At 48.6% G+C, this 22,761-nt stretch overlaps 1 protein-coding gene across 2 annotated transcripts; it reads left to right on the top strand.

Annotated features, from left to right (window-relative positions):
• Nucleotides 1–5,201: 5,201 nt before the first annotated feature.
• Nucleotides 5,202–7,418, top strand: LOC103627644 (AT-hook motif nuclear-localized protein 25). Of its 2 annotated transcripts, none has more exons than XM_008647941.3 (2): nucleotides 5,202–5,672; nucleotides 5,922–7,418. In XM_008647941.3, the coding sequence occupies exon 2, from the start codon at nucleotides 6,062–6,064 to the stop codon at nucleotides 7,034–7,036; it is 975 nt and encodes a 324-aa protein (XP_008646163.1). In that variant the 5' UTR covers nucleotides 5,202–5,672; nucleotides 5,922–6,061; the 3' UTR covers nucleotides 7,037–7,418. The 2 variants fall into 2 exon arrangements, with proteins under 2 accessions (XP_008646163.1, NP_001351857.1); NM_001364928.1 differs by having other exon boundaries at nucleotides 5,248–5,672; nucleotides 5,896–7,259.
• The last annotated feature ends 15,343 nt before the right edge of the window (nucleotides 7,419–22,761 follow it).

Genomic DNA, 22,761 nt, shown 5'->3' with positions numbered 1-22,761 from the left:
GCGCAACACAGTAGATTATAGATCGATCAAAGCTAAGGGCACGCGCATGAGGGGTCATGCGCTGTCTGGAGCTAGCTAGCTACGCCTTTTGCATTGACAAAACGTCAATCACTGCGAGGAGCTGTGAGATATTAATTAGATGCTAGCGACAAGGAGGATAATATAAAGTTTTTGATCTCATCTGATCTCACCCGTGCACCTAAAGGTCGAACAAAGTAAGCGCCGAAGGCGACGACAACGACCTGGGGATAGCACGTACGTATTAACAAAATCCAGACGTCGCTGTTTGCGTTTTGACTTTGTTGTGCGGTTTACATACAATAACTCCTTGCGGGAGCGCAGGCGCTGCACAGCTGCCGCCGCTCGATCGATGTCGATGGCCCCGCGCGGCTCGCCTGGCCGGACGGTGTAGCAGACGAGACGTACCGACACTGTACTGTACGTGCTCCTGCTGTGCTGTGTGCTGTGTAGTGCCAGTGCGCGCGCGCAGAGATAATAAATTACTGACGCGCATATGCGTACGTCAATATCATATCTGTGTTAGCTATAAAAAAAATAGATAATAGCTAATTGATAATACATTAACTCAACTTATTAGCCGAGAAAACCACCCAACTAACTATTACCTGCATTAGCTACAAGAAACTATATAATGGCTCATTGTTAGCTAAGAGCCTAAGACAGTAATTGAGCTTATTATCTGAGATCCAAATATATTCTTAAAAAATATAGCGATTAGCTATTAGTTATAGAGACCCGCGAGTATATCTTAGATGGATCGAATAATGTACCTGCATACGACAGAGGGAGTATATTTTAGAGAGAGTAGCAGCAACATCTTAGGGGGTGTTTGGGAACAAAGTTTTTCTGCAGTTTTGGAAGAATACTGCATTATTCTCAAATACTGCAGTATTATATACATAATGGTGTTTGGCAAGCTGGGTAAAGTCTCTGTTTTCAAAACTGAAGTATTGCAAATACTATAGTTGTGTTAAGGCATTCTAAACTTAGCTCTGGACCTCAGTTTTCAAAACTGCGGTATTATAAACTACGGTATTGTCATAACTAAAGTATAGTATAGTATTTCAAAAACTGTAGTTTTCAAAAACTTTGTTCCCAAACAGGGCCTTAGAGTTGCTACTACTCTATACTCCTAGGCAGCAAGGCTAGTATATGGGGAAAGAGCAGAGAGAATAATGTACAATAGAGAAGTAACATTTTGATACGTATAGCGCACTTTTAACCCTCATCGTTGTGTTTAAAGAACTACTATTAAAATACAAACAGGCCGGCCCCACCAGAAGGTACTACAGCTAGGATCATCGATCAAAGGACAAAGGTGCTCCGTCCGTAGCGGTGGCGACGATGCTATGATATGATGTGATGCACGCGCGCGTTAGTTGCTTGTTGCGGCAGAAAACAGAGAGGCGCAGCAGTGCATGCGTGGATGCGGCGGGCGATCGATAGGGATTGGAAGACACGGCGGCATGGCATGGGACAGCCGAGGAGGAGATCGAAGACGACATGCATGCATGCATGCGGCCGGGAGGTGTGCAGTAGTGCAATTGATCGGAGAGAGAAAGTGTCCCCAACTCCCAAGTGGAGCCGCAGCTCGATCGACGACGACGATACATGTATGGCGCCCGTTACACAGCTAGCGCGCTTTGCTGCTTTCGGTGCTGCAGGAGGGAATGGGAGGGCGCGGAGAGGGTTCAGCCGGAGAGGGGTGAGGTGGTCAGGTTCAAGTCCCCTCAAGAGCGGTGCCGTCTGACGAGCGCGATCGTGAAAGAGAGAGATGGCATCTCACATCTCATCACACATGATACAACACCAGCAGCAGCCAGCAGCGTGAGTGTATGCATCGATGTGCAGTGCAAGCATGGGCCTGATTGCCGCGCGAGTGAGCCGATCGATAGACCCCGCGAATGATTTGCGATCAAATCGCGGCCGGGGCCGGGGCCGGGGGCGGGAGAGACCTGCGGCGGCTACTCCACGCAACCCGGCGCCACCACCACGTGTCTGACAGCTGTACGGCGGTGTAGCGGCCCGCGCTCCGCCCTTTGACCGCCAAACCAAACCACTTGACCGCACGTGACGGTGCTTGATCGATCATGGATGCACACTCCTGGCCCCCCGTCCCGGACATAAACGCGCACCTATCCAGCGCCTAGCCGCCCCCCTGTGTTAATTTAGCATGTATTTCAGACGATTTTATCATCTAGTACTACAGATTTACTAATCGGTTCAGTTATAATCTTTAAAAAAGGTGACATACTGCACAGTATCGGAGGTGAATCTGCTCCAACGGGATTCTCGTAGTACAAAATTGAATTTGTACTTCTGCCATCTGTAGTACTACCGTGCGCGCTTCGAGAACCGGAACGGCAGAAGATACGGTCGAATCCATTTCGGATCCGGAGGGGTTTACGTACGGCGCAACGAATTGCACTGGAATACACGCCCTGCAGGTACGACGACCACAGGCGCTTTGACAGAATTCAGAAAGAAAGCAAACAAGTGGAATCTCCTCACTTTTTGTAGTTTGTACACAGATTCAGATATATCCGCGCGCCCCCAGATTTTCGACTTCTCTATCGCTACCGCGGTGCCTTGGCAGTTGGCAACAACTTCGTAATTTCTAATCAGCATCAGCTTTAGTTTCCATACAGCTCAGCTCACTCGTATCCCTGGTTCCAAAGGCATCAGTCAGCAGGAACGTACAGCGCCCACTTTGCAGTATTGTATCGTAAGGGCAGAAGAAAGAGGGAAGCGTAATAGAAGCCATTATTATTGGAGAAGCTAGTAAACGACGCGATGGAGAAAGTCACTATCATGGACTGAGCTTTGATTCGTACGTACTTCAGTTCCTTGCTCCGACCCCGTCTGTGATGACTGATGAGCCACAACAACCCACAGCACTCGATCGTGCAAGTGTCCTCACCCTCATTTGTCGCCATCCGATCATTATTCAGCGTTGCGGCCGTATATCAGGGCCTAGTCACGCACTCACATGATAACGACTCGTAATTTAAAATACCTTAAGTGTCAGCCTGTTAAGCTGAGCAAGGTGCATGCCAAAGGTCAGCCATGCACTGGACACCCAGGAATTAAAGGTTGATCACAAATTGCAGGTCCCCTACTTTCTCGTTTGCTCAACTTTGATCCTGTTTGGCACCGGCTCTCTTCACAAGAACGAGATTAGCTTTATAACCTTCAAAATAGAGCAGCTCAACTTTAAAGTTATAGATTTTTTTTTAAAAAATGTTTTTATTGTAGACCACATTTAGTTTAAAATATATAATAAAAATAAAAATAAATAAATAAATAAATGAGTTTCTTTTCTTGCTCTAGCCGATAAGCCAAGAAAAGTTTGCTAGGTGGGTAACCGATGGTAAAGGTGGGTAGTTTTACTCTAATTTCTTGATGTATTTAAAATTATTACTCATTCAACAAGTACCTCTTTAGCTGCTTCGCGTTCTTAGTAAAATTAGGGATGACTTTAATTTTTTTTTTTTACAAACCTGATTTGTTGAAGTTGGTACTATATGACTAGAAGTTTATGAAGCCGGGTTTAAATTTCGTAGAAGTGGCCAGCTCCAAACACCTTGCAAACTAGTGGCAGAGCTAGTTAGGTGGCAAATACGTACTTCACTTCCAAATCGGGACTAAGGCAAACCTTGACCTGGTTTGCATCAAGGCCAAAGAGAAGAGGAGAAAATACCACCTTACGACTTGTTCGTTTTACTCTCAATCCATGTGGACTGGATGAGATCGAATGGATTTTAATTTCAAACAAGTTAAAATCTTTATTGTTCTTAATTCATATGGGATAGGAATAACAAGGCCTTAGCATTTTGCGAGATAATAGGCCTGTTAACTCTGTACATTCACTTGCTAAATGCAAAAAAGAGGTGGGGGTCAAAGAATAATACCATATGATAGCTTCATATGATGTTAAAATAGTACATGCTTGAGACCTAATAGTTTTTCTCCTTTCTATTAAATATAAATAATATGTTTAAAAGGAGTTCATATGCTTATTTTTGGTGGCTTTTGCCGAAGAAAAATGTTGTTTTTCGATGGTTTGTCATGCCGCCACCGCCAAAAATGCCCACAACTTTTGTTGCGGAGAAAATATGTAAATGAATAAGATGTACACTTTACATATAGAGTATATAGGATGAGATGAACATTCAAGGGTATTAGGGATCTTGGATGTGCGAGGTCTTGGCAAAAGTTAGCTAACGAAAGTTTAGTTAAGAGATGTATCAAACATGACTTTAGACTAGCCTAATTTCTGTTTAAAACATGTAAATGCAGGACCCAACTGTCCGCTCCGTACTAAAATCCGCTTAAGTGCTAGTTTAAAAACTCTATTTTTCCTTTTAAGAGAAAATAAACTTAATTCTCTTAAAAATTAGAATTTTTTAAGAAAATAGGGTTGCTAAACTCGGCCTATAAACGGTGGATGTGCGGACTCGTCGTTTTAACGTCGTCGTCGTGGTGGTGGCTTCGTTGCATCTAGGAAGACGCCAGGAACCACAACAGCAAACCGCCATCTCATTGAACGCGACCTGACGTGACGTGACGAGCATCCTATGCCGCACAAGCTGTACATCGGCGCGGATCGACGGCGCCGATCGCCCCGCGCCTGCCTCTGCCTGCCGCCCTGCCCGGGCTCCCCAGTACCGGCTGGGCAGTGGGCACCCGGCGCCTGCCCTACACGGCCGGCCGGCCGTCTGATCGACCCATTCTAGGAGGTGTTTGAATGCACTAGAACTAATAGTTAGTGGCTAAAATTAGTTGAAACAGTCAAACATCCTAGCTAATAGTTTAGCTATTAGCTATTTTTGATAAATTAGTTAATATTTAGATAGTTATTTATTAACTAGATAATTCCACTAACAATTTTTAGCCAACTAACTATTAGTTATAGGGCATTCAAACACCCTCCTAGTCGCCTGCCCTGCATTCCCGTTCAACTAACGCGACAAACTAGTCCACGGCGTGTTGCTGGGTTTTCCTTGCTCATGGCCCGCCACCGCCTGGCGCCCTGGCCTACACGTTCGTACGCCCACCGGCCGGCCTTCCTGGGAGTCCCCTTCGCCTGCCCCCCCTCGCCCGCCGAGTAAAAACGGGGGAGTTGGTGGGTGGGACTGGGAATGGATTGGATTGGATCATTGGACTCGGACCGGAGCCTGTACTAGTAGATAGAGAAGGGAAAGGCAGCGACCTTATCAGCAGACCCACCCCCATCCCTCGCCGTCCCCCTCCACGCTCCCTCCGTCTCGCTCGCGCCCTGCCTTTATTTCCAAGCCGCGCACGCCGCACGCTCTCCCGTCTCCTGCCCCCCTCGACGGTGCCGGTACGGTGGCTCTGTGATCCTCCCCGTGCCTGACTTATAACAGCTCCCCGCCGCCACCCACGCGCGTCTAGACCCTTCTTCTCGATCCCCTCCTTCCTCCTAGCTAGGTCGTCCTGCGCCTATAAACGCACAGACACAGCCTCTACTTTGCCTGCCTCTCCTTCCCTCCCGCTTGTGGCTTCGTCCTTCGGTGCTTCTCGTTTTAGGAGTGAGGCAGCCAACGGGGTTGCTAAAGGCACAGCTAGCGAAGCTTCTGCAGCACAGCGTCTCGTCGAGAAGTCGAGAAGCTAGCTCGCTTCTGCCAGAGGTAAAGAACAAGCTAGACTACTCTTTACCGGTTGCAACTTGCAATTCCTCCATCACTAGATTCCTGTCAAGACTCAAGAGTCAAAACTCAAAAGGGTTTCGAATAGCGGAAAGGAAAAGATCTCTCATTTCGTGTTAAGCTCGCTAGCTGCTCGTTTCGTTGTTTCCCGGTTTCGCGCTTCTGATGCACTGCGTGGCATGCAAATTTACCTGTGCTTTATAAGGGTCGAGTGCCTGCTGCCGTGTCCAGGTCCTGCAGGCAGGTGAGGTCTAGCGGCCGTGCTGGTGGTGCTGAGGTAAGGGAAGCTGCTGCACGCGAGCAGCGCGCGCCCGATCGAGACCGTGAAGCTGGCGGCCGGCAAGTGGTGGGAGCGGCCAGATGACACGGCCATGCCCGGAATGGACCCGGGCGGAGGCGGCAGCTCGCGCTACTTCCACCAGCTGCTCCGGCCGCAGCAGCAGCAGTCCTCGCCGCTGTCGCCCAACTCCCACGTCAAGATGGAGCACCACAGGATGTCTCCAGACAAGAGCCCCGTCGGCGAGGCCGAGGCGGGCGGGAGCGGCGCCGGCGCCGACCAGCCGTCCTCGTCGGCCATGGTCCCGGTCGAGGGTGGCGGCAGTGGCAGCGGGACAGGAGGCACGCCCACGCGGCGGCCGCGCGGCCGCCCGCCGGGCTCCAAGAACAAGCCCAAGCCGCCCATCATCGTGACGCGCGACAGCCCCAACGCGCTGCACTCGCACGTGCTCGAGGTCGCGGCCGGCGCCGACGTCGTCGACTGCGTCGCAGAGTACGCGCGCCGCCGGGGCCGCGGCGTGTGCGTGCTCAGCGGCGGGGGCGCCGTCGTCAACGTGGCGCTCAGGCAGCCCGGCGCGTCGCCCCCCGGGAGCATGGTGGCCACGCTGAGGGGCCGGTTCGAGATCCTCTCACTCACCGGAACGGTGCTGCCGCCGCCCGCTCCTCCGGGCGCCAGCGGCCTCACGGTGTTCCTCTCCGGCGGGCAGGGCCAGGTCATCGGCGGGAGCGTGGTGGGCCCCCTGGTCGCCGCGGGGCCCGTCGTCCTGATGGCTGCGTCGTTCGCGAACGCCGTGTACGAGCGGCTCCCGCTGGAGGGGGAGGAAGAGGAGACAGCAGCCGCGGCTGCCGCTGGCGCTGAGCCACAAGATCAAGTGGCGCAGTCGGCTGGACCCCCGGGTCAGCAGCCGACGGCGTCCCAGTCATCTGGTGTGACCGGAGGCGACGCCGCCGGCGGTGGCGGCATGTCGCTCTACAACCTCGCCGGGAATGTAGGGGCCTACCAGCTACCGGGAGACAACTTCGGAGGCTGGAGTGGAGGCGGTGGCGGCGGAGTCCGGCCACCGTTTTGATCCATGCCTGCCTTGAGATACCGCCTGATTCGCATCCACATCATCACAGAGATTCAAATGGTGTGCCGACAAGCTCTTGCCATCGGAAACCGGGGGTTGAAGCTAGGCTATGGACAGGGCCGTTCCTGACTTTTCAGGGGCCCAGTGCGAAATCCGATATGGAGGGTCCATCCACACACAAATATATATAATTATACATACATATTAAATATTTGACGTATAAAAATTATTATACACTTTTTTTATGTTTATAAGATAACAAATGTAAAATATAGCCAAAAACACTTACTTCTCATCTGATACGAAGTCATCACTTATATCGTTGAGATCAATTTCATACAACAACTTTTTTCGATATATAGAATCGCCAAGTCATTTAACATCTCTTAAGTTATTGTTGACCATAAATAGTCCACAAAAACATTTCAATTTTAAAAAGCTTCTCTTTGACGATGCAACCATCATGTGTATAGTAAATAATACTCTATATCAAAATAAAATTTGTTTTGCTTCTTTAGTGGATTCATCATCATCTAGTTGAATATAAACATAAAAATCAAGAGCTAAAACAAATACTATTTTGAAATGAAGGAGTATTCGATAAGCCATTGAGACATTAGTTTAACAATCTAAACGAGACTGATTGATAGCGCATCACTCATTGCGTATTTGTGTCTAGAATAGATAGGTTTAATAGAAAAAGGTGCTAGCGTCTAGTGACTAGGGGGCCCTCTGATCTTGGGGGCCTGGTGCGACCGCACCTTCGGCACCCCCACAGGAACGGCCCTGGCTATGGAGCTGAGCCTGAGACTTGTACATGCACGCATGCTGCATTATCGTTCATAGGAGAGACCTTTCATCTAGGCGCTATAGTATAATGCATGCGTTTACGCCGTGAGGAGGATGCACTGGATCGGAAGTCATGAGGCGTTTTAAGAAGTTTTAGCGATGATTAATCGAGGACAAGAAGAGAAGCTACAGATTGGATGCATGGAACAGCTAGCTCAATAAACTAAAGGTCAGTGAGATCCGATGTTTTGTGTTTTAATCTTTTTCCTTTTTCATTTTCATTTGTATTGTGTTATATTATATTCCGATTGCATCTCTTGCTGTAGAATGATGTTTTGTATTATAAACCATTTGCTTGTCTCCTATACAATCGCTGTACCTATGCATTGCAAACAACTCTTCCATGCATGGTCGCTATTATATCACATATGTATGTTTTCATTTTTCTCTGACGCAATGATTTTCAGTCAAACATTGAAAGGTTCAACCTAGTTGATTTTCATGCACGTTTCGAGTTAGCGTTACTTAGGTCAAAATGTTAGCCTATTCCACTATCTGAAACGTAGGCAACTGGTCTAGACTACAGATATCTTGTGCATTTGTCTGGAGTCTGGACTCTGTACTTTGGACGGTTGTTTTTTTTTTTGGTAGCTGGACATGTACAGTGTGTTTTTCTCAAGATTCAAGAAAGAGATCTGCGTCCATTTTAAGTTCTTCCTTCCTTTCCCCTTTACTGCGTGAAGAGCACGGGTAGTATGGGTGCTGGTTTTTGTACTTGCTTGGCAGGACCGCAGGACGGATGAGGTCCAGGAGAGATACCAAAAGCCTGGTCTGTCCCTATTTGTTTAACCTGCTGTATTTTTTAATGGCGTCTGGAGGCATTTGTCTGAGATTACACGTAGGAGTAGAGCCAGAGAGGACGGTGGTTATTAGTAGCCAGCTAGCTGTGGCATGGAAATGGCATGTGGGAGTTTAAGATTTTAAAATTTAAATTTTACCTCAGAAAATAAGCTATATAGATATGAGCCTAGGCTAGCAGGTGCACCAGATTACAGTAAAAAAAATACTTGTGTCTCAAGGCTTGCCATCCACACTGCAGCACTCATTGTCGGCAGGTGCCAAGAAGTGGCAGTGACTCAGTGATGCCGCTTGCCGTTGCAGGCTTGCAGCACTACTGTATCACAAACCTGCAGCTGCAGTGGGGGACACGCGAAGACCAAAGATGACGCTGGAGGGCAGAACTCTAGCAGGAGTAGCAAACAATATGCACCGTACGATTCCGTGCATCTTGCATCGTCCGAGTTACAAGTACAAATGCACAATTCTGCAAACACGGGTCTGTTTGCTGCAGCCCCTTAAATGGAAAAAGGGAGTAAAGCTCTGGCTTTTGCATGATTTGTGGAGCGCGCGCGAAGGCCTCCAACAGCTTTGGAACTTGTTCATGGCTTTCAAAACTTGTCATTGGAGAGATGCCAATGCGCTGCCTAGACCTCCAACAGCTTTGGAACTTCTAACCCAATTCATATGGATTGAGAGGATTTTAATCCATAGTAAATCAAAATCTCCTCCAATCCATATCAATTCACTCCAATCCATATGGATTAAAAATAACCGAACAAGCCCTAAAGGTGCGCTTTCTCTACCTCCTCATGCATGCATTAGGCCATCTCAAGCAATAGCGTGTATACGAGTGTATGTAACATTGTTTTGCACTGTAAGTTTATTCATCTCCAGTAGCTTACCTATCTACATCCTCATATTTAAACTCCACTTATAGTTTACAATGCAAAACATTGTTTTGGATGACCATATAGGTAATAAACTGTTGGAGACGATCTAAAAGCATTGTATGTAAAGTGGAGTTTGAAATGTAGAGTGAGATAGTGAGGCCACTGGAGATAGCCTAAGAGCTAAGGTTGTCTCTGTTAGCTTACTCATCTTACATTTCAAGTCCACTTGATCTATAAATATTCTATAGTACAAAACAGTGTTTTGCACGACTATATACACGATTTGCTAGCCATAGCCTAGGGTGCCTAGAGTGGTGGAGATGAAAGAGAAGAAGGCAACTTAAATAAAAAATAAAAACTTTATAAGATAGATAAACGAGCTACATATTGACGATAAAGAGCTAACTACTATATAACTATACTGAGAGAGGCTATAAAGATTTATGTAACCCGTTATTGACTATATATACTATTAGCTAGGTTGTATGAGGTATTGAGGTGGACTGCTCTTGCTCCAAGATGCAAATTTAGACCGTCTCGAGGAGTTCTATATGGTCATTAAAATATTGTTTTATACTGTAGACTATATTATTTGTATAATAGAGTTTAAATATGGAGATAGAATATGTAAAATGTTGGACATAATATAAGTATGTTTCTTAATAAGATATCCTAAACACATGACGAAACTGTATTCTAATTGAATTGGTGTGCGTTGGTTAATTTCAAACTGCCAACAATATAGTCTCATTCACGAAGCTATATGTCGCCCTTTCTCGTGATTAGTATATCAGATGAAATTTAACCCAATATAAAATTCGCTGACTATAATGTATTTTCTGCAATTGTTTACATGCAATATAATGGCCAGTTTTTTCAGTAGCAGTGTAGCATCCTTATTATTAGATGCTTCTCTGTCAAAAATGACATCCAGATAACATAAATTGATACTCCCTTCCGTTCTAAATTAAAATTAGTTTTATCTTTTACTAGATTCATATAATAATTAATATATGTGTTTATATATATGTCTAAATTTATAATCATCAATATAAATATAGACATAAAATTCTAAAGCTAAAACGACTACTATTTTAGAACAGAGGGAGTAATATTTAAATTGAAACCTAAGGTTTACCTGACTAGGAAAATAAATAATCAAATGCTTGCGCAGCAGAAAATATTAACATGGCCTTGTCGTTGTTGACGCCGTCATATATATATATATATATATATATATATATATATATATATATATATATATATATATATATATATATATATATATAGTATATTATGAGCCATGTGCTTTCAATAACTAGAGAAAGTCACGTCAGACGGTGCAATTCGGTCGAGCCGAACTAGGTCCGGACGTCTATAAAAAAAGACCCAAAGCGCTAGGGTTCAGTTTTTCACGTCCCATCTCGATTCATTAGCGACGACGTCCACCCAGGCGCATGCGACAATGACAGTTGACCGAAAGCGCGTGTGGCGGCGGACCCCCGGCTGGTGGTTGCGGTGGTCATGGCTCCCCGACCCGGACGCGCGGTGGGCGGTTCCTCGATCCAGAGTAGTGGCGGCCGTTCAGAGGTCAGTGGCGGCGGCTTCCCGACCCAAAGGGCGAGCGACAGCGGGGCTCCTGTGCGGGCAAGCGGCGGCGTCCCCGGGGCCCGAGGCGGCGTCACTCCCAAGGCGGGCGAATAAGCGATGCCCCCGACGTGCAAGTAGCGACGATGTCGCACGAGGCACGAGGTTTGAGCGGCGTCATGGAAGGCGTTAGGTGCGCGCAGCGATGAACGAGCGTGACATCCTCCGATCCGGCGTAGTTCGGGTGGCCCGAGTGATGCCCTCCATCTATGCTTGTATACTCGACAATGTCCTCCGGCGACTACCTCCTCCGATTCATGTTGCCTTTCGATTATTGTGTTTTATGCCTACTAAATGCACTATTTACGCTAAAAATTGTACGATTTTATTCTTGAACATGGAGCTCTTATATCAGTTTACTGCATGCATATTTTTTGCATGCACATTGGAAAGACAATTCCTTAATTTATGGTATTCTTAATTTCCATAAAAATCAAATCAAATCATTTATGTTCGTAAATACAAGATTTTTACGTCTGCCATAAAATTATCCCTAATTCCCATCTGTTGGTAATTACCATAAAAATTCAAATCAAATCACTTATGTTCGTAACTGCCAGATTTTTACGTCTGTCATAAAACTGTCCCTAATTCTCGCTGGTGTTCTTAGTTGAACCGATATTATGTTTTTTATCAGTTACGTTACACGGTGTATATATTTATGCGACGTTGTATAAGAGTTTATGCTATGTGTGACTTATGTCATACATTTTTTGCGTGTGTGCAGTGGAAAGGAAAAATATAATATAAATTTACACGCATACAATGGAAACTCTCACGATTTGCCCTAATTTTTGGATTTGTATAAAAATAGAAACCGCATGCATGTGACTCCCAAGTTTTTCGAATCTGCCATAAAAATAGGATCGTAAATACAATCCACTAGAACTATCAAACTCTCACATTAGTTCGGTATTTACGCTTATAACTGGGAGTTTTATACTCAAAACTTAAGGTTTTTACGCTCGAACCTGAAGATGCGTTCACCTGTGAACCACATATCAAATTTTTTTACGAAGTGTACCACATTGCATAAATACCTACACCGAATAATATAATTTGTATGAGTATATATCCTAAATTGGTTCTAGCGAGCCTAGTTGCATGACTGTTGGAGCGATCCTATATTTATAGAGAAAATAAAGCATTTAAATAAGATTTTTTTTGTTTTCTTCCATGCCAATCCATTTCCTTTCATCGTACATCTTGTCATCCTAAATTTGTGCGTATGCAGTAGGAAACAGATTTTTACGCAGCGTACCGAATTGCATAAATAACTACACAATATAACATAATTAGCATCAGTATATATCATAAACTAGTTCTAACGAGTTTAGCTGCATGAATGTTGGACGAATACTATATTTATGGAGGAAATAAAGCATTAAATACGAATTTTTGTTTTCATGCATATCAATTCATTTCCTTTTAACACACATTCTTTTCATCCTAAATTTGTGCGCCTGCAGCGGGTAACATATTTTTACGCAGTATACCGAATTGCATAAATATCTACACTGTGTAGCATATTTAGTATCAGTATATATCATAAACTGGTTCTGACAAGGCTACCTGGACGGCTGTTGCAGCGATCCTATATTTATGGAGAAAATAAAATATTTAAAAATAGAAACTGCCACGCATCTCTTTTTAAATTTACGTGCATGCAGAGAACATTTTTGACTTATGCATGCATTCTTTTTTTTGCGCGCACAGACGTGGGGTGGATGGCGCACCCGATAACCTGGCTTAGGGAGTGGGTGGGTGCGTCGGACTAGACCAGGTTGCAGGGGTGGTCGACCCGGGCTTCCTCTAACTATTTGGCCCAGGGCTCCTTATATATATATATATATATAGTATATGTATTTAGAGCCCTAGGCTCTATTTAACTATAGGAAGCCCCGACCACGTACCGACCAGGTGCGCGACCGCACCGGACCCTTTTTTGTTTTATTGTACCTAACTGCTTACGCCAAATTATAATACGAGTTATGCTGATGTGTGTATCAGTTTATGCAAATATAGTCTACGCATATTACGTGCATCGGGCCCACGATCCGGCCCACGCGCTCACAATTATCTAGTACCACGCCGCCACTATAAAAACACCCCCACGCCGCCATGGATTAGGTTTTAGCGGCGGCGGCGGTTCTCCCGGGCATGCGAGCGGCGGTGATCCTGGGGGCCAGCAGCGGTGTCGCCTCGAGGCAGGCGACCGACGGCGGCGCTCCACCAGGAACGAGCGACAACAACACTCCGAGGCAGGCGGGCAAGCGGTGACGACGCTCTCGAAGCGGACGGACGACGGCAGCGCACCCTAGGCCCGGTGACAATGACGGTTGTCCCGTCCGTCTCTGCGATGTCCGCCGCCGCCGCGCTCCAGCATCTGTGGCACGATGGCGGATCTGGGACACGCTCGCGACGGCAGATCCCTGAGGCGCGCACGGCGACGAGGTGGGATCGGCTGCGGCATCGGATCCCGAGGGCACGCACGCGGCGGCGGCCCCATGAGGTGCGCACGACGGCGATGTGCCAGCGACCGCGACAGCGGATCCCATGGGGCTAGAGATGGCAATGGGTACCCGAAACCCGAAACCCGATGGGTTTTTACCCCATTAGGGTACGGGTTTGGGTCAATTTTCATACCCATGGGTTTGTTAATGGGCATAAATGTATACCCGACGGGTTCATGGGTACGGGTTTGTTCCTATAGTACCCAAACCCGTGAACCCGTGGGTTTTTTAAACCCGACCAAACCTAGTGTATATTGTCATTTTATTTTATAAATGAACAACAAACTTGTTATCTACCTATTTACTTCCTGTTTTTTATCAAATAGTGAATGTATAAGTAGTTGGTGAGAGTGTTGCTTGCTTGCTATTATAGTTATTACTAGCGTTATATATGTGGTGGATATATAACTTAGTGCAAGGTAACTTGATTATACAACTTATTATTTGTATTTAACTCTCTCTACTAATATTTTTTATACCAAATCATGAACTCGTTCATTACATAAATTTTGGACCATGATCTCATTAATCATTACGATACTTATTGATTATAGAAAGAATAAGTATATTGGAGATAAAACCTGCGGGTAACTCGTGGGTACCCGCTAACCTGATGGGTACGGGTTTGGGCAAAATTTCAAACCCGTCACGGGTACGAGTTTTTTAATGGGTGTAAATATTTTTCATGGGTACGGGTTTGGGATAGCAAAACCCGGCGGGTTTGTACCCGTTGCCATCTCTACATGGGGCTCAAGCGCGACAACGTCTCCCTGAGGTGTACGCGACAGCGACCCCTTGAGGTGCGCATGGCGGTGACGTGGGAGCGACTGCGGCGGCGCAACGGTGGATCCCGGGGGCATGTAAGCAACGACGACATCCGTAAGGCGTTCATGACGGCGAGGTGGGAGCGGTTGCTGCAACGGGTCGGGATTCATGCGCGCGAGGGTCGACCCCTGAGCGCGTACGACTGCGATGCCATCCAAGGTGGGAGCAGCGATGGCGGATTTCTCTAGGCGCAAGCGACGACGACATCCTCCCCTAGCACGAAGTGGTGGCGCATCCCAGATGCGAGGCGCCGGTTCCGCAGGGCGACGATCCTATTTTTATGCTATTTTATATACATATTTATGCCAATGTCAATAGAGTTTTATGACATATATTTCAGTTCATGGCTCCGCTTCCATCTATTTGTCTGTTTATGATATTTCTATTCATATTTTACGCAAACAATTTATTGATTTTATGCATTATCTCGTTTACTTAATCCAGTGTGTATTGGGTTCCTACCATTTATGTCATATGTATAAGATATATTTACGACCCACACATTTATGCAACAAAATAGAAATTTAGAAAAAGGTAACTGATCTAAGAAATGAGATCATTTGTCATGATTCCATAAATCTCGCGTATGCTGATCCATTTCTTTTTGAACTCACATTATTGTCATCCTAAATTTGTGCACATGCAGTAGAAAACCGATTTTTACGCAGTCCACCGTAGGGCATAAATAACTTCACCGTGTTGTATAACTAGTATTAGTATATATCATAAACTGGTTATAATGAGCCTTGATGCACGGATGTTGGAGAGATCATATATTTATGGAGTAAATAAAGCATTTAAATTAGATTTTTTTTGTTTCCATACATGTTTTCGTTATGAAATAGATCGATGGTTTACACTAAAATTTATACCCATTTATGCTATTTTGGTTCACGTTTTACGCTGAAATCCGCCTTAACTCCCATGCACGATCAACTCCATATCTTATGTTCCGATATATACGATAACTTCTAGCTTCGTGGGCGCGCTAATCACGATGGTGTGTGGACCCACCTAAACGAACCAATGAAAAGTTCGTTGCCGCTCTCATGTTATGCAAGTCTGAACCATTAAATATGCTAGCATAAACACGAGTAGGAACCAACTACCCAACCAGCGAACACGACGCTGACCCACCTTCGTATATCTCAACTCCACCCCACCACGTGTGCACCTTCTATTTACGTAAAATATAACACATGTTTACGCATGCATAAACGTGCTCCACAATCACGCGGACTCACGCGCCCCACTGGCCCGACCTGACCACGCGCGTGACCACTACCCTAACTGGGGCTTCTCATGTCTATCGGAAGCCCAGGGCTTCTATTACCAACAGCCTATATATATACGAATCTCGCTATACCTACAACAATTGATAAACTACGGGGGTAATTAGTTTCTAGGGACTAATGCTTAGGGAGTGTTTAGCAAAGCACCCACAGTTCCCCTCCTAACGAGAATCACTTTCACTTCCACAAAGTCAAACGATAAAAATCTGAACTGCTCCATGGTGGGAGTAGAGTGAATCTAGTCTCTATTTTGTACTATAAAGTGGGAGCAAAAATGCTTTCCACCGCTCCAAACCTTCTCCCCACTCTCTAACCTCTCATGAATCACTTCGCCTATTTGTCAAATGATTTTTGTTTTTGATAATGTCGGGTACCATAATTAGGGGTACCCACAACACTCCTAATCACAGCTGGTTAACACCCTCAGACCAACTGACGGGTGCGGTTCAAGCCAAGACTTCGTCTACCCGAAGGACGCGATCTTACCCGAGCCCAGCCTCGGGTTGGAACAGTGGTCCCAGACGAATTCACGCCTCGCCCGAAGGCCTCCTCAGACGGCAGGCGCCCCCTCAGCTCTCCCGAGGCCCGGCTCGGGCAGGCTTCGTTGTGAAGCAACCTTGGCCATACCGCCTCACCAACCGACCGCTTCGCAGGCGCATTAAATGCGGGGGATGCCTGACGACGTATCCTGACACACGCACCTCAGTCGGCAAGGCCGAAGTGACCGCAGTCACTTCGCCCCTCCTCTTTACTGTCCGATATGACAGGAAAACAGCGCCGCTCGCTCCGCTTCGACTGCCGTGTCAGCCACCCCGGCAACGACTGACAACAGGTCATGATCAACCACCGAGCTCAAGCCTTGGGCGCAATAGGAAGCTCCGCCTCGCCCGACCTCACGCTCCAGCCTCAGGAGGAGGTCTCTGCCTCGCCCGACCTTAGGCTCCAGCCTCAGGAGGAGGTCTCCCCTCGCCCGACCCCCGGACTCGGCCTCGACCCCGGTCTCGGGAGGAATCGCGTCCTCGCCCGACCCCGGCCTCGACCACAAGAGAAGTCTCCGCCTCGACCGACCTCGGGCTCGGACTGACCGTGTTGATAGGGGATGCATCATTCCCCTACTCCTAGCCTGCTCAGGCTACAAGGAACAAGACCGGCGTCCCATCTGGCTTACCCTAGCGACGGGTAATGATGGTGCCCCGCGTGCGCCATGACGCCGGTGGCTCTCAGCCCCTTACGACAGCAAGGAGACGTCAGCAGGGTCCTCGCCGCGCTGCGAGCTGTGCTCCTACAGGACTCAGGCGCTCCTCTGGCGGCCACGCCATCACATGTACAGTGCCCAAGCTCTCCCCCAACGGCCACATTGGCATGTATACAGGGCTTAGACACTCCACTGCCGGACACATTAGCACATAGCTACGCCCCCCCCCCCCGTTGTACACCTAGACTCTCTCCTTGCCTCTATAAAAGGGGAGTCCAGGGCCACCTTGAGGGAGGTTCGCGCGAGGGAAGCAGCGGACGAGCTCTGTGTCCCTCTCTCTCTCTCCCTCACGCGACGCGCTTGTAACCCCTACTGCGAGCGGCACCCCTGGTGCAGGATAATACAAGGCTTGTCCCACATCTTGTGTTCCATCCCGCGTTGTGGGGGACAGATATCCCCCGGGTCCACTAGCAGGGTGAAAGACCTCACGAAGGGCCCACAGGCCCAATAAGTCGTAAGGTCATTCCTTCATGGGCCTGGGGGAGGGGACAATTAGCAAAGCAAACCAACGTAAAGCTGGATCGACGCAAGTCCAGATGGCCTCACTACGTTGAGCGAGAAGTCACAACAGAAGATCCGACTTTCCCGCGCTGGAGCACCATGCAGCAGAGCCAGGCGAGGATAAGTCGGCTAAATCATAGGAAGATAGACTCAAACAGTTCACTATCTTTTAGGTGCACGTTGTTATCGTAAGCGCATGTATTGCCCCACGGTCGAATATATAAGGCCCAGGGGGCACCCCTTCAGATCGATTCCAACTCGAACACACTACCCAGCCATCTACCTCAACCCTCCACGCTCTTGCTTTAGAGAACCACCTTGTAATCCATAACACGAAGCATCTCCGCCAGGACGTAGGGTGTTACGCATCTCTAAGCGGCCCGAACCTGTAAACATTGTCTATTGTCCCTCGTGCCTCTGGCACGAACCATTTTGCTATAGTCGGCGACACCATCCTACTCCTAAAAACACCTCGAGGGGCAACCCCGGGTGTGCGGTCGGACCCAAAACACCGACAGCTGGCGCGCCAGGTAGGGGGGTGTCAACGATCCAAGTTAGCTCAATGGCCGTCACCATCCACAGCAAGATCACCTTCCGTCCCGGATCCACGTTCTGCTTTGGGACGATCTCGTCCATAGCCGATGAAGAGGGAACTCTACACCGCGTTGCTGATCCGCCGAGAAAGAAGCCTCCTCCAACAAACTCCGAAGATACCGGAGAAGCGCAATCTCCAGCTCTCCGAAAGAGGATCACCACGACAGCCACGCCATTCTACCCCGACGTTCTTTTCATCGGGAGAGTGGAGTCACCTCCCGTCTCTGACGACGAGCCGACTGCGCCAGGGGAAGAACCACCTCAGCGAGAATCCCGTCGACGAAGAAACCGGCGCCGAAACATCCGGTGACATCATCAAGCCGGAGAACGAGATCCGGAGCAGCCTGTCTCGCAAGACGAGGTCTCGGAGATGGGAGAAACTCCGGAAGAACGCGTCTTCAGAGAACGAAGGAACTCCCGACGGCGTGATCGTCGACGAGCTCAGGAACAAGCCGAGCAAGACGCAAGGCAGCGCCGAGAAAATCCACTCTTCGGTCGCAACCTGAACCCCGATTTCGCCCGAGCCATGAACACGCCGAGTGAAGTCGGAGGAGTACTAGCTCGGATAGCTGATGGACTCCCTCGGACTCCCGACGCCGAGGGCTATCGACGCCTGTTCACCCAGGCAGCCAACCATCTTCTACCTCTCGCTCACCCGCCGAACGATTTGCGACATGCCATCAACAGTCGTCGAGACGTGCAGAGCTCCATCAACGCTTCGCGTGAACGACGGCATGAGAATGAAATCCGCCGTCGGGAGGAGTACGACAGGGATCATGGCATCCCAACTCGGAGTCAAGCCACCAGAGCCGAATCAACGATGGCCTCGACTGGCGGAACTGCCCGGGGACGGTCGAGGAACCACAACAACTACTCCCCTCCCTGGGACAGACATCATCCCCGACGACAAGAGGACACATGTGGAGTGTCCGCCCTTACTCCACGCCTTAGGGCCATTCAATGGCCCCCTAACTTCAAGGTATCCAATGTCGATAAATATGAACCTAAGCAGGACCCGGGAGGCTGGCTGGCCGTCTACACTACCGCCGCTCGAGCCGCCGGAGCATCTGAAGACGTGATGACTGCGTACTTACCCATCGTCCTCGGGCAAGACGCGCTGCAATGGCTACGACATCTACCTCGACACTGCATCGACGACTGGAGCGACTTCAGTCGACGCTTCACTGCTAATTTTCAGTCCCTCTCCGATAAACCGGCGCAACCATGGGACCTCAAATCCATCAAGCGCCGGGGGGACGAAACTCTCCGATCATACCTCAAAAGGTTCCAGACCATGAGAAATCGTATCCCCGAGGTCACGGAGGCGGCCGTGATCGAGGACTTCTACAGAGGATCCAATGACTCGGCCTTCGTCCGAGCCATACTGCAGAAGGCGCCAACTACCTCCGAGGAGCTGTTCCGGGAAGCCAACCTCTACATCACCGCCGACGAGCGAGCCCAGGACCTCATCGGAGGAGCAAAGCCCGCTCCAGCAGCACCACGACGCGACACGAACCAGCAACCTGACAAACGCTGGGAGAAGAGACCGCGCGAAGAGGTGCATGCCGCCGGACCACCTGCCTCTCGCACCCGGGGAGGACCTCGCAGAGGCGAGCGCACGCTGGACGACATCCTCGACGCCCAGTGCCTGTACCACAAGGACATGTGCCACACTCTTCGGAACTGTCGAGACTTCAAGCATTCCGTTGGGCACGGCCGACCCTTCCAACCCCTGCCTCCTCTTCCGCCGCGGGGAGGACCAGAAGAACCACGACAACCCCAGCAGCAGGAGGAGGGAGGAGGAGGAGCTTTCCCGCGCGTTGACAGGGAGGTCAACGCCATCTTCGGCGGACACGGATCGCAGGAGAACAAAAGACAGCAAAAGCTCAACGATCGTCAGATACTAGTGGCAACCACCGGTCCACCCGCTCCGTACCGATGGTCGGAGCACCCAATCACCTTCACTCGGGCAGATCAATGGCTCAACTTCGACCACCCGGGCAAATACCCGCTCCTCGTCGATCCGGTGATCCGAGAGAGCAGGGTGAAGAAGGTGTTAGTGGACGGGTGGAGCAGCATCAACGTCACCTTCCCCCGGACACTGCGAGGCTTGGGAGTTCACCTCAAAGAACTCCACGAGTCAGACACTCCATTCTTCGGCATCGTGCCAACTGAGGGAGAATACCCGCTGGGCCACATCTACATGCCCGTCACCTTCGGAACTCCGGAGAACTACAGAACCGAGTTCCTGAGGTTCGAAGTCGACTGCGGGTACAACGCCATCATCGGGAGGCCGGGACTGGCAAAATTCATGGCCATTCCGCATTACACGTACATGATATTGAAGATATCGGGACCGCAAGGAATCATAACTGTGCGTGCTGACCTCCAAGGCGCCGCAGAATGTTTCCGAGTGGCCATCCAGGCGGCCCTCACCGCCAAACCGTCGGCGACTTCTTCGACCCAGGCAAACTCTAAGCCTGAGGAAGACCACGTAGCACCGGCGAATGAAGCTCAAGCCGCGACCTCTATGCGGCCGACTGAAGAAACTAAAAGGATCAATCTGGGGTTTGCTGATGAACGCAAAACTGCTATCATCAGATCTAGCCTGGATGATAAATAGGAAAGCGCGCTCGTCCAGTTTCTGCAAGACAACCGAGACGTATTCGCATGGCAACCTGCGGATATGCCGGGAGTCCCGAGAGAACTGGCCGAGCACAAACTGAAGGTCTACCCCCAAGCAAGGCCGATCCGGCAAAAACTACGTCGTTTCACGCCCGACAAGAGAGAGGCCATTCGCGCTGAGCTGGCCCGCTTGGTCGCGGCTGGGTTCATTAGAGAAGTGTTACATCCCGAGTGGTTAGCCAACCCTGTTCTTGTACTCAAAAAGAATAAAGTGGATTGGCGCATGTGCGTCGACTATACTGATCTCAACAAACATTGTCCGAAGGATCCCTTCGGGCTCCCAAGGATAGATCAGGTGGTAGACTCCACCGCTGGATGTTCTGTGCTATCTTTTCTAGATTGCTATTCCGGATACCATCAGATCAGCTTGGCAAAGGAAGACAAGGAAAAAACGGCGTTCATCACTCCGTTTGGTGCTTTCTGTTATACCTCCATGCCGTTCGGCCTCAAGAACGCTGGAGCGACTTATCAGAGAGCCATCCAAACATGCTTAGCCGATCACTGGGGCAAGCGTGTGGAAGCCTACGTAGACGATGTGGTAATCAAAACGGAGAACTCAGAAAACTTCATCGAAGACTTGCAGCTGGTTTTCAACAGTCTACGGCGGTATCGGTGGAAGCTTAATCCCGAAAAATGTGTTTTTGGGGTACCAGCAGGGAAGCTACTCGGATTTATTGTAAGCCACCGGGGAATTGAAGCTAATCCGGAAAAGATTGAAGCTATCATGAAAATGGAAGCTCCACGATCACAAAAGAAGGTTCAACGACTTACCGGATGTATGGCAGCTCTGAGCAGATTTATATCCAGGCTGGGAGAAAAAGGTTTACCGTTTTACAAGCTACTCAAGAAGGTGGACAAGTTTCAGTGGACCTCAGAAGCGCAGGAAGCCTTGGACGCACTGAAAAAATTCTTGACAACCCCACCAGTACTGAAACCACCACGGCGAGCCACGTCAACTCAACCAGTTGAAGATCTGTTGCTATATATCTCTTGCACGACTCACGTGGTAAGCACCGCGTTGGTAGTCGAGTGAACAGAAGAAGGACATGCCTACCCTGTGCAACACCCCGTTTATTTCATCAGTGAAGTTCTGGGTCCCTCGAAGAAAAAGTATCCTCAAGTGCAGAAGCTATTATATGCAGTACTTCTAACTGCCCACAAGCTGCGTCACTACTTTGATGACCACAAAATCATAGTAGTCACCGATTTTCCAATAGAGGATATTCTCCACAACAAGGAAGCCATTGGCCGAATAACCAAGTGGGCCTGTGAACTGGGATCTCATGACATTGAATTTTGACCTCGTACTGCCATAAAGTCCCAAGCATTGGTTGACTTCGTATCAGAATGGACTGAACAACAAATACCAGAGAACCCGGAAACTACAGAAGTATGGAGGATGTATTTTGATGGCTCGCTGAAGCTGCAGGGAGCAGGCGCATGAATTCTCTTCATCGCACCTGGAGGCGAACACCTCAAATATGCCCTCCAGCTGTTATTTCCAGCCTCTAACAATGCAGCCGAGTATGAAGCTCTGATCCATGGACTAAACATCGCCATATCATTGGGCATCAAGAGATTAATGGTATACGGAGATTCTTTGGTGGTCATAAGTCAGATAAACAAAGAATGGGACTGTTCGAGGGATTCGATGGGAAAATACTGCACTGCCGTCCAGAAACTAGAAGATAAGTTTGAAGGTGTAGAATTTCATCATGTGGAGAGAGATCGAAACACGGCAGCTGATGTATTGTCCAAATTAGGATCCAGCCGAACTTAGGTCCCACCCGGAGTCTTCGTGCAAGAAATACCACGACCGAGCATCTCAGCAGATCAAGCAGAAGAATGTAATATCGTGGATCAACCCGGGTCAGACTCTGACGACTGGAGAAGG

This window comes from Zea mays, chromosome 5, assembly GCF_902167145.1.
Source record: "Zea mays cultivar B73 chromosome 5, Zm-B73-REFERENCE-NAM-5.0, whole genome shotgun sequence".
Lineage (NCBI taxonomy): Eukaryota > Viridiplantae > Streptophyta > Magnoliopsida > Poales > Poaceae > Zea > Zea mays.
Note: the sequence above shows the minus strand (reverse complement) of the source record. Positions and strands in the feature narration are given on the sequence as shown.

Coding starts and splice junctions, on each gene's coding strand:
- LOC103627644 (XM_008647941.3), top strand. CDS start 6,062: ATGCCCGGAATGGACCCGGGCGGAGGCGGCAGCTCGCGCTACTTCCAC.